Source organism: Thunnus albacares, chromosome 23, assembly GCF_914725855.1.
Source record: "Thunnus albacares chromosome 23, fThuAlb1.1, whole genome shotgun sequence".
In the NCBI taxonomy this organism is placed as follows: domain Eukaryota; kingdom Metazoa; phylum Chordata; class Actinopteri; order Scombriformes; family Scombridae; genus Thunnus; species Thunnus albacares.
In genome coordinates, this window is record NC_058128.1 from 18,270,604 (window position 1) to 18,283,607 (window position 13,004).

Consider the following 13,004-nt stretch of genomic DNA (forward strand, 5'->3'; position numbering starts at 1 on the left):
CACATCAGAGTTAACTTTTTATATTAAGTTAGATTTAGAGCAACCTTGAATATTGGAAGTCTAACATTACTCTTAATGGGTAGGAATAGTATTCTTAAGATGAATATACATATATATGTCCCACTTTCAATTATGATTTTAAAATAAGTATATTCTACTATTACATTCTTTCTAGGGGCAGACAACAGATCAAGATTAAAACCAGACAAATCAACAACTAGAAGAGGTTCTCACTTACATGTATAATTAGAGAAGCCACTATGGGCAGAATTTGAACATTTCCAATTTTCATACACCTCAGGACTAGAACAATAAGTGAACTATTACTGAACTCAATATAACTCAATATAGTATATATATAACTCAATATCAAAACAATATTGCAGATACTTAAGTCCATAGGAGACTGAATTAAAATGATAATGCAAACTTGAAAATGAAAATGTAATTCCACAATAGCATTATAATTTTCCACATATGTATGTGTTATTTGAGTAAAAATGAAAATGAAAATGCAATAATCCAATTTGACTCTTCATCTTCACATACTCATATGGGTGTTCTATGACCATATTAAAATAAAAATGGAAAAGCTGTTTGACATTTAATTTTCAAAGTCATACCCCGCTGTACAGTGGACAATACTCAAATGTTAATTAATGTAATAAAATTTGAAAATTAAAATGCAACATAAACAATGTAACCTGATTTTCCATTTATTCAAGCAATATTTAAGTCACGATTAAAATTAAAATGCAATTTTCTAACCATTTGAAAATAAAAAAATGAAAACAGCATTTAACATTTCATTTTCAAAGACTTAATTGGCTGCACAGTGGACAATATTCAAATGCACAGCACCCCCAGTCTATTGCATGTACATTTACATGTCACCACACTCTTTTGGTGTCAAAATGAAAATGCAATCTGTCAGTCCTCTTATCAAGGTGGGTAAAGGTTGGTCTCAGAGATCAAATCTAACAATTGTAGCCGCCACATTAGTTTGTCTGAATGTTAAGTGAAGCTTCATGTTTTTACTGGACAGAGCAACAGTGACCTGTTATCAAGAGAAAACAAAAGGTTGTTCCCTCTTATTATTTAGAATCAGAGATCAGGAGCACCATGGCAGCATGCATAGACGACTTCTTGACAACTGTAACAACTGATTTAAGCTGAAAATGTAACAGATCAAGGAGAACACATTGTTAACAGCACCTTCATGTAATGACATCTGTGTCACAGCCAAATGGCAGTGACTCCTGGTAATAATATGACAGGATGTTTCATGTACAGTAGAAGTACCAAACAATACCTTTCAGGCATTTTCATTTTATTGGACTTGTTGAGAGAAAGGAAAGTGGGGTGGAGAGAGGGAATAAGAGCCAACATATGACAGATTTGAACTCATGTCCTTAAGAGCCACATGAAGGCTTCTTGTGCTTGATCTAAATAGTTGAGCTATCCATGTGAGGGAGACATGGAGAGGAGAAGACAGGAATGAACAAATGAGAATGAGCTCCACCCGTGATAAATCTTGTGATAAATGATCATGTTATCTTGAGAAACTGGCCTTTTGTTTTCTCGAGATAACGAGATATATTAATTTGTGATCTCGGCATTAACAGCATTAAAAAAATAATGGAAATAAATAATTTTAAAAAACTGGGCCGTTCTCGGCTTCCGTATATAAGAATATGCACAACAATTTAGAAAGAAAGAAACTACTCATACACAAAAGTAAAAAAAAAAAAAATGTTAATACAACTTATTCACAGGACCGTAAATACCTGTACATAAGGGGCACCGTTAATCACTCAAGGTGATTTGATTTTCTCTAGTTTTAAATGAAACATGACATCTTTCAATCACCTGACGGTGAAACTGAATCTGAAATCAAATAGGATAAGATGACCAGAGAACAGTCAGGTAAATGCAACAGCATTGTAAATATTCTACACCAGGCAGCGTTCTCAGGTGTTACTCAAAAAACGGCTGTTAAAGGATTTGGTTCGATGCGTGTGTTGTAAGCAATGAACTCCAGAAGTTATGCAAATCAGGGCCAAAGCATGTGAATCATAGTGAGAAACAGTTTATCTTTATCAGTAATATCTGTGATATTTTTCAGTTTTATTTCCCGTAAAACCATTCATTAAAAAAAGAAAGCTGAAACATATCCTTGAGTTTCCTTCACAATTTTGGTGGATCATGAGCACAGAATCATCACCACAAATGGCTTACTGCTGCCTTCATTGTCTGAAAGAATATAACTGTGCTAACACTATTCAGAAAGTTATTCAAACTGTTGGATGTGCTTATATGGAAATCCTGGTACATCATCTTTGTTATGGAATTTTCCATCTTTAGGCGTTACAGGTTGGAGTGACATTGGGTCAAGACGACGCCTTGAGGCCACGCTGTAATTCTTAATCTCTCCTCGAGACGTCAGTTGTCTGTGATGTATTGGTGAAAGCAGAAACCTCTCTGATAAAAGAATATATCAGCATTGCCATGGTAAGCTAAGGCCAGAGAGGACCCTTCTGGACAACAAAGATAGGTGGAATGTGTAGCCAAATAGAAATCAATGGACCAATTAGACTAATTTTTCATATCGTAGGCCAATCTGCTTGGGTTAAATACTAACACTCAGACTGTCAGAGGCAGAACGGGAAGAGACAGCATCCGAGTTACACCAACTTGGATGTTCGCTGTTTACAGTTCTCAGCATTAAAACATTAAAGGCTCATGTGTGCTTCTCTCCACTGAAGTGTTGACCATCGCTCAGAAATATCCACAACAATCTTCTCATTCAACACTTAACAGCAGCAAAACAAACATACGTTTCATATACTGGGTGTGTGTGTGTGTGTGTGTGTGTTCTTGTCAGTATTCAGCAGGTAAATAAAATGAACGGGCCAAGACTAGACATTGATTTACAGCCACAGATATAAACATACACACACACACACCTACTGTACACAGATTAGGTAATGATTATCTATATAACAGTACGTTTAGTCATTAAAGAAAATGAAAAGAAAAAAAAAACATTTGAGGAATTGAGACATTTACTATGAATAGGATCGTGGATTATTCTCCAAACAGTTTGTCAGGCCAGATGTCACATTTTCAACTGTAAAATGCCTGAATCAATATTTTATCAGGCCAGGTAATGTAGTGTTCAATTTCAAAGGGTTATTGAGATAAGGATTCATATATATCCACCCTATATTTGTAAGCACAGATAGATTCTATACCCATTTACCCTGTGTAGTTACCAGTCTATCACAGGGCTAACAAATATAAACAGACAACCATTTACACTCACATTCATATTTATAGGCAGTTAAAGTTAACCTGACCTGATGTCTTTGGAGTGTGCCCAAAAATCAGAGCTCAACAAAGTTTTATTTTAAGCAGTGATATTTTGTAATAACTTATAGATAGCCATGCCATTTATTGTCTGGTTCAATTCCTTCATCAACATTTCTTGTATTAGACCATAGATTGATGATGACGATTCAGAAATTTTATAACAAACATTTGTTGCTTTTCATGTAGGAATGCTGCTTTTTGTTAAGTCCAGCTCAACATCACAGAAAGCAGGATTAGTGCTGCCAAATTTCTTCTCTCTGTCCTTTGTCAGGTCAAGCTTCCCTGTTCGTCTCACGACCTGAAGAGAGAAGAGCACAAAACAGAAAGTCAGGAGCTGTTATCAGTCTAGGGCTTTTGACATCAGTTCACTCCTACAGCACTTACTTTGCGTTGGAAAAACTTGAATAGGTAATAGAAAGTTGTGTCTTCCTTCATTAAAGTAAGCCTCGATTCCAATTTCAGCTTCAAGCCTCCTGAAATTATACGTACAAATAAATTGCAAATGCAGGAGAGCACAACAAAAACCTTAAAGTTAATCAAAAACAGTATGACAATGATATCTGATGAGCTGTTTTTCAGAAAAATGTCAATATAACATGCAGGTATTTAAAATTATGACATGTTATTTACCTGTAAACAGGCTGACTATCAGTCCCACACTGATAGCTGTTATGGTTCCAATGGGACTGAAGTAAAGGTAGGACAGAGAGTACCAGTTATCTGCCAGTAGATGCCTGGTGATGGGAAAAAATAGCACATGTTCAGATAATAATGCATGAGCAGTGAAATCTTGCACATATAAACAGTTTTATATTTCTCCTTATGAATGTTCTGTGTAATTTAAACTGTCAAGGTGAAATTTAGATAAATAAGACAGATTTAGTCAAGATTGGGCAGTAATGGGGTATTTGTAATAGTATTATGTAGTAAATATGAACTTTATAAGGCTACATCTTTCTGAAAAAATGCAAGTGAAAGTCACCTGATGATTTCTTGTCACTTCGATGCATTTTTATCACTACTACATCTTCACTATCTACTGTAGATCTCACAATGTTCTTATGCTGCCATTTTGCATCTAATTTTGCATCGTTACAAGTTCGAAATAACCTTAGTTCACCTGGGGATGATAAATATTGCTAATAATAATGAGTCTCAATCAGCTACACACTCACTTGGCATCACTGTTCTGTACAGGGGATGTGGTGATGGATCTTGGCAGAGAGGTAGAGGTCCAGTTGAAGTTGTCTGCAGTAGTGAAGTTACAACCCTGAGTGGTCAGTGACAGTGGTCGGGTCATCTCAGGAGGGGGAGGGTATATTTGGGCTCCGATGCCCACCCACAGAGATACGACCAATCCTGACAGAAGACCTGACAAAGCTCCCTAAAAGACATTTTAATCATTGACAATGCTAAAGTAAAAAGTGATAAAACAATTAGCAAGCAAACAATACGTTTAGTTGATTGGTCAATTAGTTGATTGACAGGAAATTCATCAATTGTGATTGCAATTATAATTGGTTTTAACCATTTTTATAGCAAAAATAGCAAATATTTGCTGTTTTTGTGCTGAGGTTTGCTTGCTTTTTTGGAATAATTAATCATTTCAGAGTTTTTATTACTAAACTAACAGAAACTAGAGGAAATTGTGACCAGTTAATTTGTGGTATACATTCATCAGTATCTTTTACATTTTACTGGGTAAATTATTAATAATTTAATCAAAATGTAATGAGAAATAAGTGTTAATTTAAAAAAAAATAGCAGCAGATCACAGGATGAGCAAAGTTCATTATCTGTGCTGGACTCATGACCTTATTTAATATTAGCATGGGTTACTGGAATTACATGAGCTACAGCAAAAACTATAGTTAAATCAGGACAGACATACTTTGCAATTGGCAAATGGACAGAAGATACCCAATGTGAACAGCCCAAGTAAAGGACCTCCAGTGATCCCAAAGATGCTGATGGCTGCCTGTGTTAGGAGACACACATCACTTACGTTGCAGGATGGATTCTTCTGCAAAAGCCTACAAACACTGTGTTTACAAGATTGCTTTACATCTGTCAAAATGCAGTGAAAATAAAAATGATGCTTCTGCATTAACACATAAACACACTACCTGTAAGATCCCTCCCATGAGTGAGGCCAGTCCAGCCATTCCAATACATAAAACTCCATATAAGAGACCTGCAAACAACATTGTGCCAGACACTAAGAAAGAAACAACTTGTTCAGCTGACATACAGCACATACTGTACATGAGGACAATCCACTCACTCAGTCCTTTTGAGATCCAGGACAGGTGCTTCTCAGACATCTGAGTGTACGGTTTGATCAGGTCCTCTACAGTTACTGCAGCTAATGCATTGATGCTGGAGGACACTGTGCTGCGGTTGATATACCAACAGAATTGCACAATTAATTCAAAGAATCATCAAACCACCATCAATATCTAACACAAAAGCAAAAATATGACTTATTTTTTACTGCCAATCCAACTTAACAGACCCAAACAGACCCAGTATGACCCTTTTTTTCTATGAGTACAAGCTGATAAACAAAATAACTTGAGTATAAACCTTAGAGATCCGCTATATGCTGCTGCAACAAACAGCCCAGGAAGACCAGGATAGTCTCCCAAGATGTCCATCACCAAATATGGCATCAGCTGCAGTGAGGGAGTGACATCATACATGATCAGGATGGTTGTTGATCAGCATTATCTGGTTATTGGTTTTCTTTCTCATGTTTCTGTTCTGGCTTGTACAACTGTGTGTGTGTGTGTGTGTGTGTGTGTGTGTGTGTGTGTGTGTGTGTGTGTGTGTGTGTGTGTGTTTTGTAAGAACAACAATCACAGTAACCCTCAGCTATGCTTTGTCACTCTCCATTGTACCTGATCTGGAGCTGAAACCCTTTTAGCTGTCCATGGGTCACAGTTCTTATAGACTGAGTAGAGGCACATTCCTGCAAACACTGAAGACAGCAGGATGGAACACAGACCTAACAGGTTGATGTACAGAGATCTGGATAAAGAAAAACACACACTGATGACAACCAATAGCAGAGCAATGCAATAAAATTGGTCAACAGAAACATGGATTCATTAACATGCACGATTACATACATTAATGAATGATTGCATGCATATTTTATGGTAATGGCAATGGTAAATTTATATCAACCGTAAATTAGCACATTTACCAGTAGTTTGGGTAATTAATATTTCCCAAAGTAAATGTGGAGAAATTGCTATCTTTGTCTCTACTAGAGTGCATTACTCCATGTATGACTGATGACTGAGCAATGGTGATTGTGAAGTTTGTCAATGATGTTTCTTTCAGTGGGGATATAGAAAATAGTCCACCAAACAATAAAAGGAGCCAAAAAATACAAGGTGTATTGCCTATCAAGTAAAAGTGCTTCAGGATGGAGACTTCCTTTAAGAGCACAAAGGATAGTTGCACCCTATCACCTGTCTTGATGAATGGCTCCCTCCGTAAAAATAAAACTCACAGTCTGGCATGTGTGATGCTCTTGCAGGAGATGTATCTCTGAACCTGGGCCTGGTTGATCCCATAGATACTGACCCAGACAAAGGTCCCTCCAATGGTTATGGTCCAAAAAGTGTGTCTCCTCAGAGGGTTTGTGTCAAAGCTAGTGAAACATAAAGAGAGTGTGGTTTGAATTTCAGCCATAAATTTAAGTTAAACATTGTTCAGTTGTTGTCAGGAATATAGTGATTCATCAGTTCCCTCGTTCAGGGGCTGGATCCTGTAATTGACGCAACCTATGAATATATATGGTCCTTAAAAGAACCTGAAGGGGGGAGGCAGCAGTGGCTGAGTGATTAAAAAGCATACTACAAAGCATACTGCAAAAAAAGGTAATAATAACCTGAAGGGCAGAGCCTGCACCTCTTTCTCATATAAGACATTCTGACAGGGACCAAAACTAATGGTGCAAACTTGAGACCTTTGTCAGCTTGTAAGTTTTCCAATTTTATAACCATGAAACTGTCCTTAATATTGATTATTGATATTTAACATCAACACATAACAGATGTCTGGTAAATAGTGTACCAGGGCAGTTTAATGGTATATATCTTCCATTTCCATTTTTCTGTAACTCCCTCTGATTAACATGTGTAGACAGCTAACAAGAACAAACTGTGGAGTTTATTGCTGGATTCCATTATCTATCTTTTTATTGGACTAGTTAGCAGTGATCGATTGTGACCTAAACACAAATATTTGCAAGTCTACATGATATTTCAAGATTTGTTGACAAGTCTTGACACCTTAACCTTGAACACATGCTCACCAGTGTATCTGAGGCCTGCAAACAATATACAGAATGTCTCAAATTTAGGCGAAAGAATGTGCCAGGCCTTATTGACCCACAACAATTTATTTGGTTTGGAGATGCAGATTTCAGAGGATCCAGCCTCTTTGATAGAAGACACAGTGTGCTGGTTCAATGTTTCAGCACCATGGAGAGAGATAGGCAAAATGAAGGGTTTAAATACATCTGCTCATAAAGAGCAGATTGTTTGTTGTCATGCAGCTGCCAGATGCAGTAAGAATGACACAGTATTTCAGTATAGTGGACCAGTCTCAATGGTCATATCCTCAGTCCATATCTCAGTCCCACAGTTTAACAGAGCTGTAGTGACTTCATATTCTCACTCCTTTATCATACTCACTCCCAAAAGTTGAGTCTTCCTCCTTGTTGTGAATCTGTAATGATGCGGTAGACTCCACCTTGTAAGATCACAGACCTGATAATGACAGACAGGAAGCCTGCAAGCATGACACCAACCTAGAGGGGAACATTGAAGATAGTTTTAATTTCCTTACTTAATCTGGTTTGGTCTTGGTCTCAGCTGTGGTTTTAGATTTACCAGTCTGTTGCATTTAAACTATTGTAAATGAATAATATATAAAGTATAATGCATTATTCCAAAATGTGAGGAGTTTCTTGCTGCAGTGGTGTACAGTTACTGTGTATGAAACACTGGTATACCACTGGCAACCACAAAAAGTTATGACAGATGCTCAGTGATCCCTGATTTGGCCAGTCAGTTTGACCATAAGTCCCCTCACAAATCTTAACATGACGTACCAGTAATGCCTCATCAACCACTTGTTATGTATTTTCTTGATCCAGGAGCCTACCTGAAACACATCTGTCCACACCACAGCCTTTAGACCACCCTGTAACAATGCAGACCACAAATAGGTATCTATAATACATTAAAATCAAGCAAACTTCAAGTGTATCAGCCAATCACTAAGACTTAAAGAGATATTTAGGCTAAAGGCTGAGAATTCCAAATGGAGCTCTTGGACAATTATTCTTCCAACAGAAGAAAAAGTAATTTTTCACTGCCATTATGTACTGTTAAATACTGTGTCAAGCTTTTTCATTTTGACAAGAATATATGTTCTTGGGAAAACCCTCAATGACATGAATATGTATTACATTTTGATTATGTACACAGCAGAACTCAGTAAACAGATTTGCTTACATACCATTGTGCAGTAAAAGGTACAGACCACGCCTGTGGAAATGACTGCACCCCACAGATCCATACCAGTTACTGTAGTGGGAGGGAGGCACACAGTGGACACTTCACTGAGAAAATTCAAGCAGCTTTAAGTGCCCTCATGCAGGAATGTTACATGAACCTGACCACTGTGCACTGAAAACAACATACCTTGGTTTAAAGCAAGAGCTGGAGCATAAATGACAATTCCAGTGTAGAGGATCTGTAACAAAGAGAGAAAAGATACTGATATAACTGACCCTCAGATAAAGGATTTGCGGTTTGAGCCACAGTGGCTCAAACCTTGTCATTATGTGTTGACTGGCTTCTTACTCACTGTCTGAACAATGAAGAGCACAGTTCCCAGCAGACGGGTTGCTCTGTTGAATCGCAGTTCCAGGTACTTAGCAGAGGCATGACACAGACAGAAAAAGACAAGCAATGTAAAAGGTTACTATCAGAACTGTGATAAGTTTCAATCATATCAGGTCAGGCCAATATTTTGGCATGAGAGTCTGAGAAGTCATATTCATCCATCTATTATAAATTGCTTAACACAAAAGCAATAACTCAGATTGAATGGACTCTACCCATATTAGCCAAGTTTCAACATATCCCTTTTCTTTTTGGACCAGAGCCATGTCAACCTCAGACTACAACAAGGACGTGCTCTTTGGTGTTTCAGTGTTATTTTTTATCAATGTTTGTCACACCAACCTTTTATTTGAACAGTGAGATAAGAGAGTGGTCAGATATCTGGGTCTATGTTTTACATATTTCATAAATTATGAATACAATACCGTAGAATACAGCCACAACACTATGAATTCAGTACAATAACTTACCACATGCACACAAAACTACTCTCACCTCATAAGTGCTGGTGATGGCGAGCCTATAGAAGACTGGGAGAAAGACCTCAGATGTGACCACCATCGTCATTACATAGGAGAGAGCATAAAATCCAATACTGGCTCCATAGCGGTACACCTACAGACCAAATTTATATAATATAAAAGAGTAATGTTTCTCTATGACTTTGACAAAGTTATGGCCAGTTAATTCATAAAAGAATTTACTTAAATCAGGTTAAGTAGCCACATGAAACACTGTAAATTATGGTATAAGCTTTGAAGTAGCAAGAAACATAAAGAATATAAAGAACATAATGAAAGGCAAATGTATCCACCACCCAGCAGCAAATACTGAAGGAATGAAATCAACCATTGTTCATGTTCAGTGAGCAGGTCTTGTGGGATTTTATATGAAGATTTACTGTGTGGTTAGGCTGATACATTAGGCTGATATTTGCCTGGTATTTAATATCAGCCAATGATATAAGATATCAATTTCTAGCATGAGATTCTCTTTTTCACTAGAGCTGTAATAATTTGTTTTCCTTGCACAATTTGCAATTACATGGTCTGTAAATTGATTGAATTACTTAGAAATGTATCCAGGAACGTCCCCTATCATTGCATTTGAGCTGATAAGTTTAAATTTTTAAGCAAGTCTGGGAGTCAGTGAAGTGTTTTATGCACCATGCATGTCTGTTTCAAAAATGTCAGAAAATACAGAAAAATTCAGAAGGTGATGTCTTCAAATGTCTTGTTTTTTCCGATCAACAGTCCAAAATCCAAATATATTCAGTTTACTATCATGTATGACACAGATTTGAAAAGTTGCAACCACTGAATATTTGTCATTTTTGCTTGAAGAAAATGCTAAGAATAATTATTTGACTATCAAAATAGTTGCCAATTAATTTTTTGTTGCAGCTCCATCCCATAGCATCTCTGATTCCCTTAAAATATCTTAAAACAAGGGAAACTACTGAAGGATGCATGTCATTGAAAGAAATACAACCACAAGTAGAGAATTTTCCTTGTATTTGTCCCTTAGGACTCCAGTATGAAGTCAATCTACTGTTACCTTACCTCAGCTGGGTTGGACAGCACTGTGATGGCTGACATGAAGCTGGCGGTCAGAGACAGGGAGACGGGCAGGGCTGTCAGCCTGCGGCCCCCCATTAGGAAGTCCCCGGAGCTTTCCTGGCCCCTGTCCGACCAGGCATAGTAGACCCCGACTCCAGCAGACACCACTAGCATGAGAGCAAACACCACATAGTCTGCTACCACAAAGGATCCAGTTACCAGAGAGTCCCCTGACATTTTGGTGGAAGTCAGAGTAAAATGAAAAATAGTTTTTCAGGAAGTTATTCAAACCGTGCTATGTGTTTTGCACTCAGACTGGAAACATCTAGTCATCTGTGAATAAGTGGAGGTCCTGGCACATCACCCTCTCACTCAACAGTGAGCTGAAAGCAGGACGACAGACTGAAACCTTTTGTGTGTGTGTGTGTGTGTGTGTGTGTGAGAGAGAGAGAGAGAGAGAGAGAGAGAGAGACAGAGAGACAGAGAGACAGGTACATGTGAAGTCAACAGGCCAAAAGAATGAATTGTTCACCTGACCACAGGATAAAAGCTATCATCAGTCCAGACTGCAGAAATTCACACACATACACACACACGAAATACTATAAATACACTGTACTATGTATTGAATCTGCCAGTATGTTTATTGTGAGATTCATGTAATGTGTGAATATTTTGCATACATTTTGTCTGGAGGTTTTCAGGTTTTTCAAAGGCAGAATTTTATAATTTCTTCAGATGAATTATGTTATAAAATGTCTGTGTATGTCTAAGTTATTCTCTAATTAACATATCAAGTTGTTTACCCAGGGTGTACCAGCACTCCCACATCAATTCCTTCCATATTTGTGATATTAACTCCCACTTTGCAACCACAGTTGAAATATTTTAAAGAACCTCTTTTATTTGAAGAGTTTCTATCTAAGTGCACAGCATCATTGCGATATTCACACTTTTTATATTTACACTTAGCAGAAATGTGTTCAAGTGGAGTGTTTCTAGATGGTAAAGTTAGTCAGTAAAAGTGGTGAAATAAATAGATCCAAACAGAAAAAGCAGGATATTTACATCCCTGCACAAGTCAATTTCTAATACCTCACTCAATCAAAAAATGTGTCTTAGATTCAAGATAGATGAGTTTTTGTCTCCCTTTTTAAAACTCATTTTACTGTTCTTTATTTACTGCTACTGTTTTTGTGGAAGGCAACTGTCTCTACAAAATGTGTGTGTGTGTGTGTGTGTGTGTGTGTGTGTGTGTGTGTGTGTGTGTTTGTTTTTTTTGTGCGTAGAATTTCCTGTACTGCTGCGTCAGTTTTCTTTAGAAATGTCTGTAGGAGGTTCCGATAAGGAACAGACCTCTGAGATCTCTGGCCTCTGAAAACAAAACAGGTAGAAAGGGGGAGGCAGTGTTTGAGTAAACTGCGGTTTTAGTGATAATGTAGTGAATGGGGGGAAAACATTTGAGAAGCTGTGAGACTGGATTTCTCTGGATTTAGAAGCCATTTTGTGGCCACTGGCTGCACAGCTGTGATTTATCAGAATAACCTATTTATTGAACAATTTTACAGACTCAGGATGTTTTAACTGTTTGGATAGATACTAATTGTGTAGCATCCATTTTTGAACGCATTAATGGTATTCAACAGGTCAGATTGACTCGGGGAGATGATTGGCATTTCAAATCACTATAGAAATGAACACTTACATGCAAAATCTTTTATTTTTTTGGAAAATAGATACCAAGTGAAGTGTTGATTCCATTGTTATGGTATACAGTATGTTGTCTCCTCCGTACTAGAGCCTTGCCTAACTCCTCTAGAATAGCCCCTCTCCAGAGGAGGGTTTGGTGCTATTCAGATCACAAAAACACTGTATGAAATCATTCAGCATATTGACTGACTACAATGAAATGAAAGACTACGAGTAACCAGTGAGTTTGTACATCTCTGTGTAGTGTACATATGAGCATCACATTTAGTCAGCTTCTATTTGAGGAGGCTGTATGTGTGAGGTGTGAAAGAATTTTTACAGGTGATGTTTTGGCCACAGAGAACCTGTGTTATGTCCAACACCACCCAACAGGTGTGAATGTGTCTGTGTGTGGATGTGTGACTTAGAGTAGAGATTTAGGAGAGATTGAAAAAAA

The 13,004-nt window shown here is 37.5% G+C and overlaps 1 protein-coding gene across 2 annotated transcripts; it reads right to left on the reverse strand.

Annotated features, from left to right (window-relative positions):
• Positions 1–3,241: 3,241 nt before the first annotated feature.
• Positions 3,242–11,229, reverse strand: slc5a8 (solute carrier family 5 member 8). 2 transcript variants are annotated; one of them, XM_044342679.1, is made up of 17 exons: positions 10,862–11,229; positions 9,795–9,914; positions 9,262–9,327; positions 9,096–9,147; positions 8,911–8,978; positions 8,554–8,592; positions 8,082–8,197; positions 6,893–7,033; positions 6,273–6,402; positions 5,959–6,047; positions 5,657–5,766; positions 5,499–5,566; positions 5,264–5,350; positions 4,548–4,756; positions 4,003–4,106; positions 3,757–3,845; positions 3,242–3,670 (listed from the first exon to the last, which is right to left on the reverse strand). In XM_044342679.1, exons 1-17 carry the CDS (start codon positions 11,093–11,095, stop codon positions 3,551–3,553), a joined length of 1,842 nt encoding a protein of 613 aa, XP_044198614.1. In that variant the 5' UTR covers positions 11,096–11,229; the 3' UTR covers positions 3,242–3,550. The 2 variants fall into 2 exon arrangements, with proteins under 2 accessions (XP_044198614.1, XP_044198613.1); XM_044342678.1 differs by having other exon boundaries at positions 5,499–5,766.
• Positions 11,230–13,004: the final 1,775 nt, after the last annotated feature.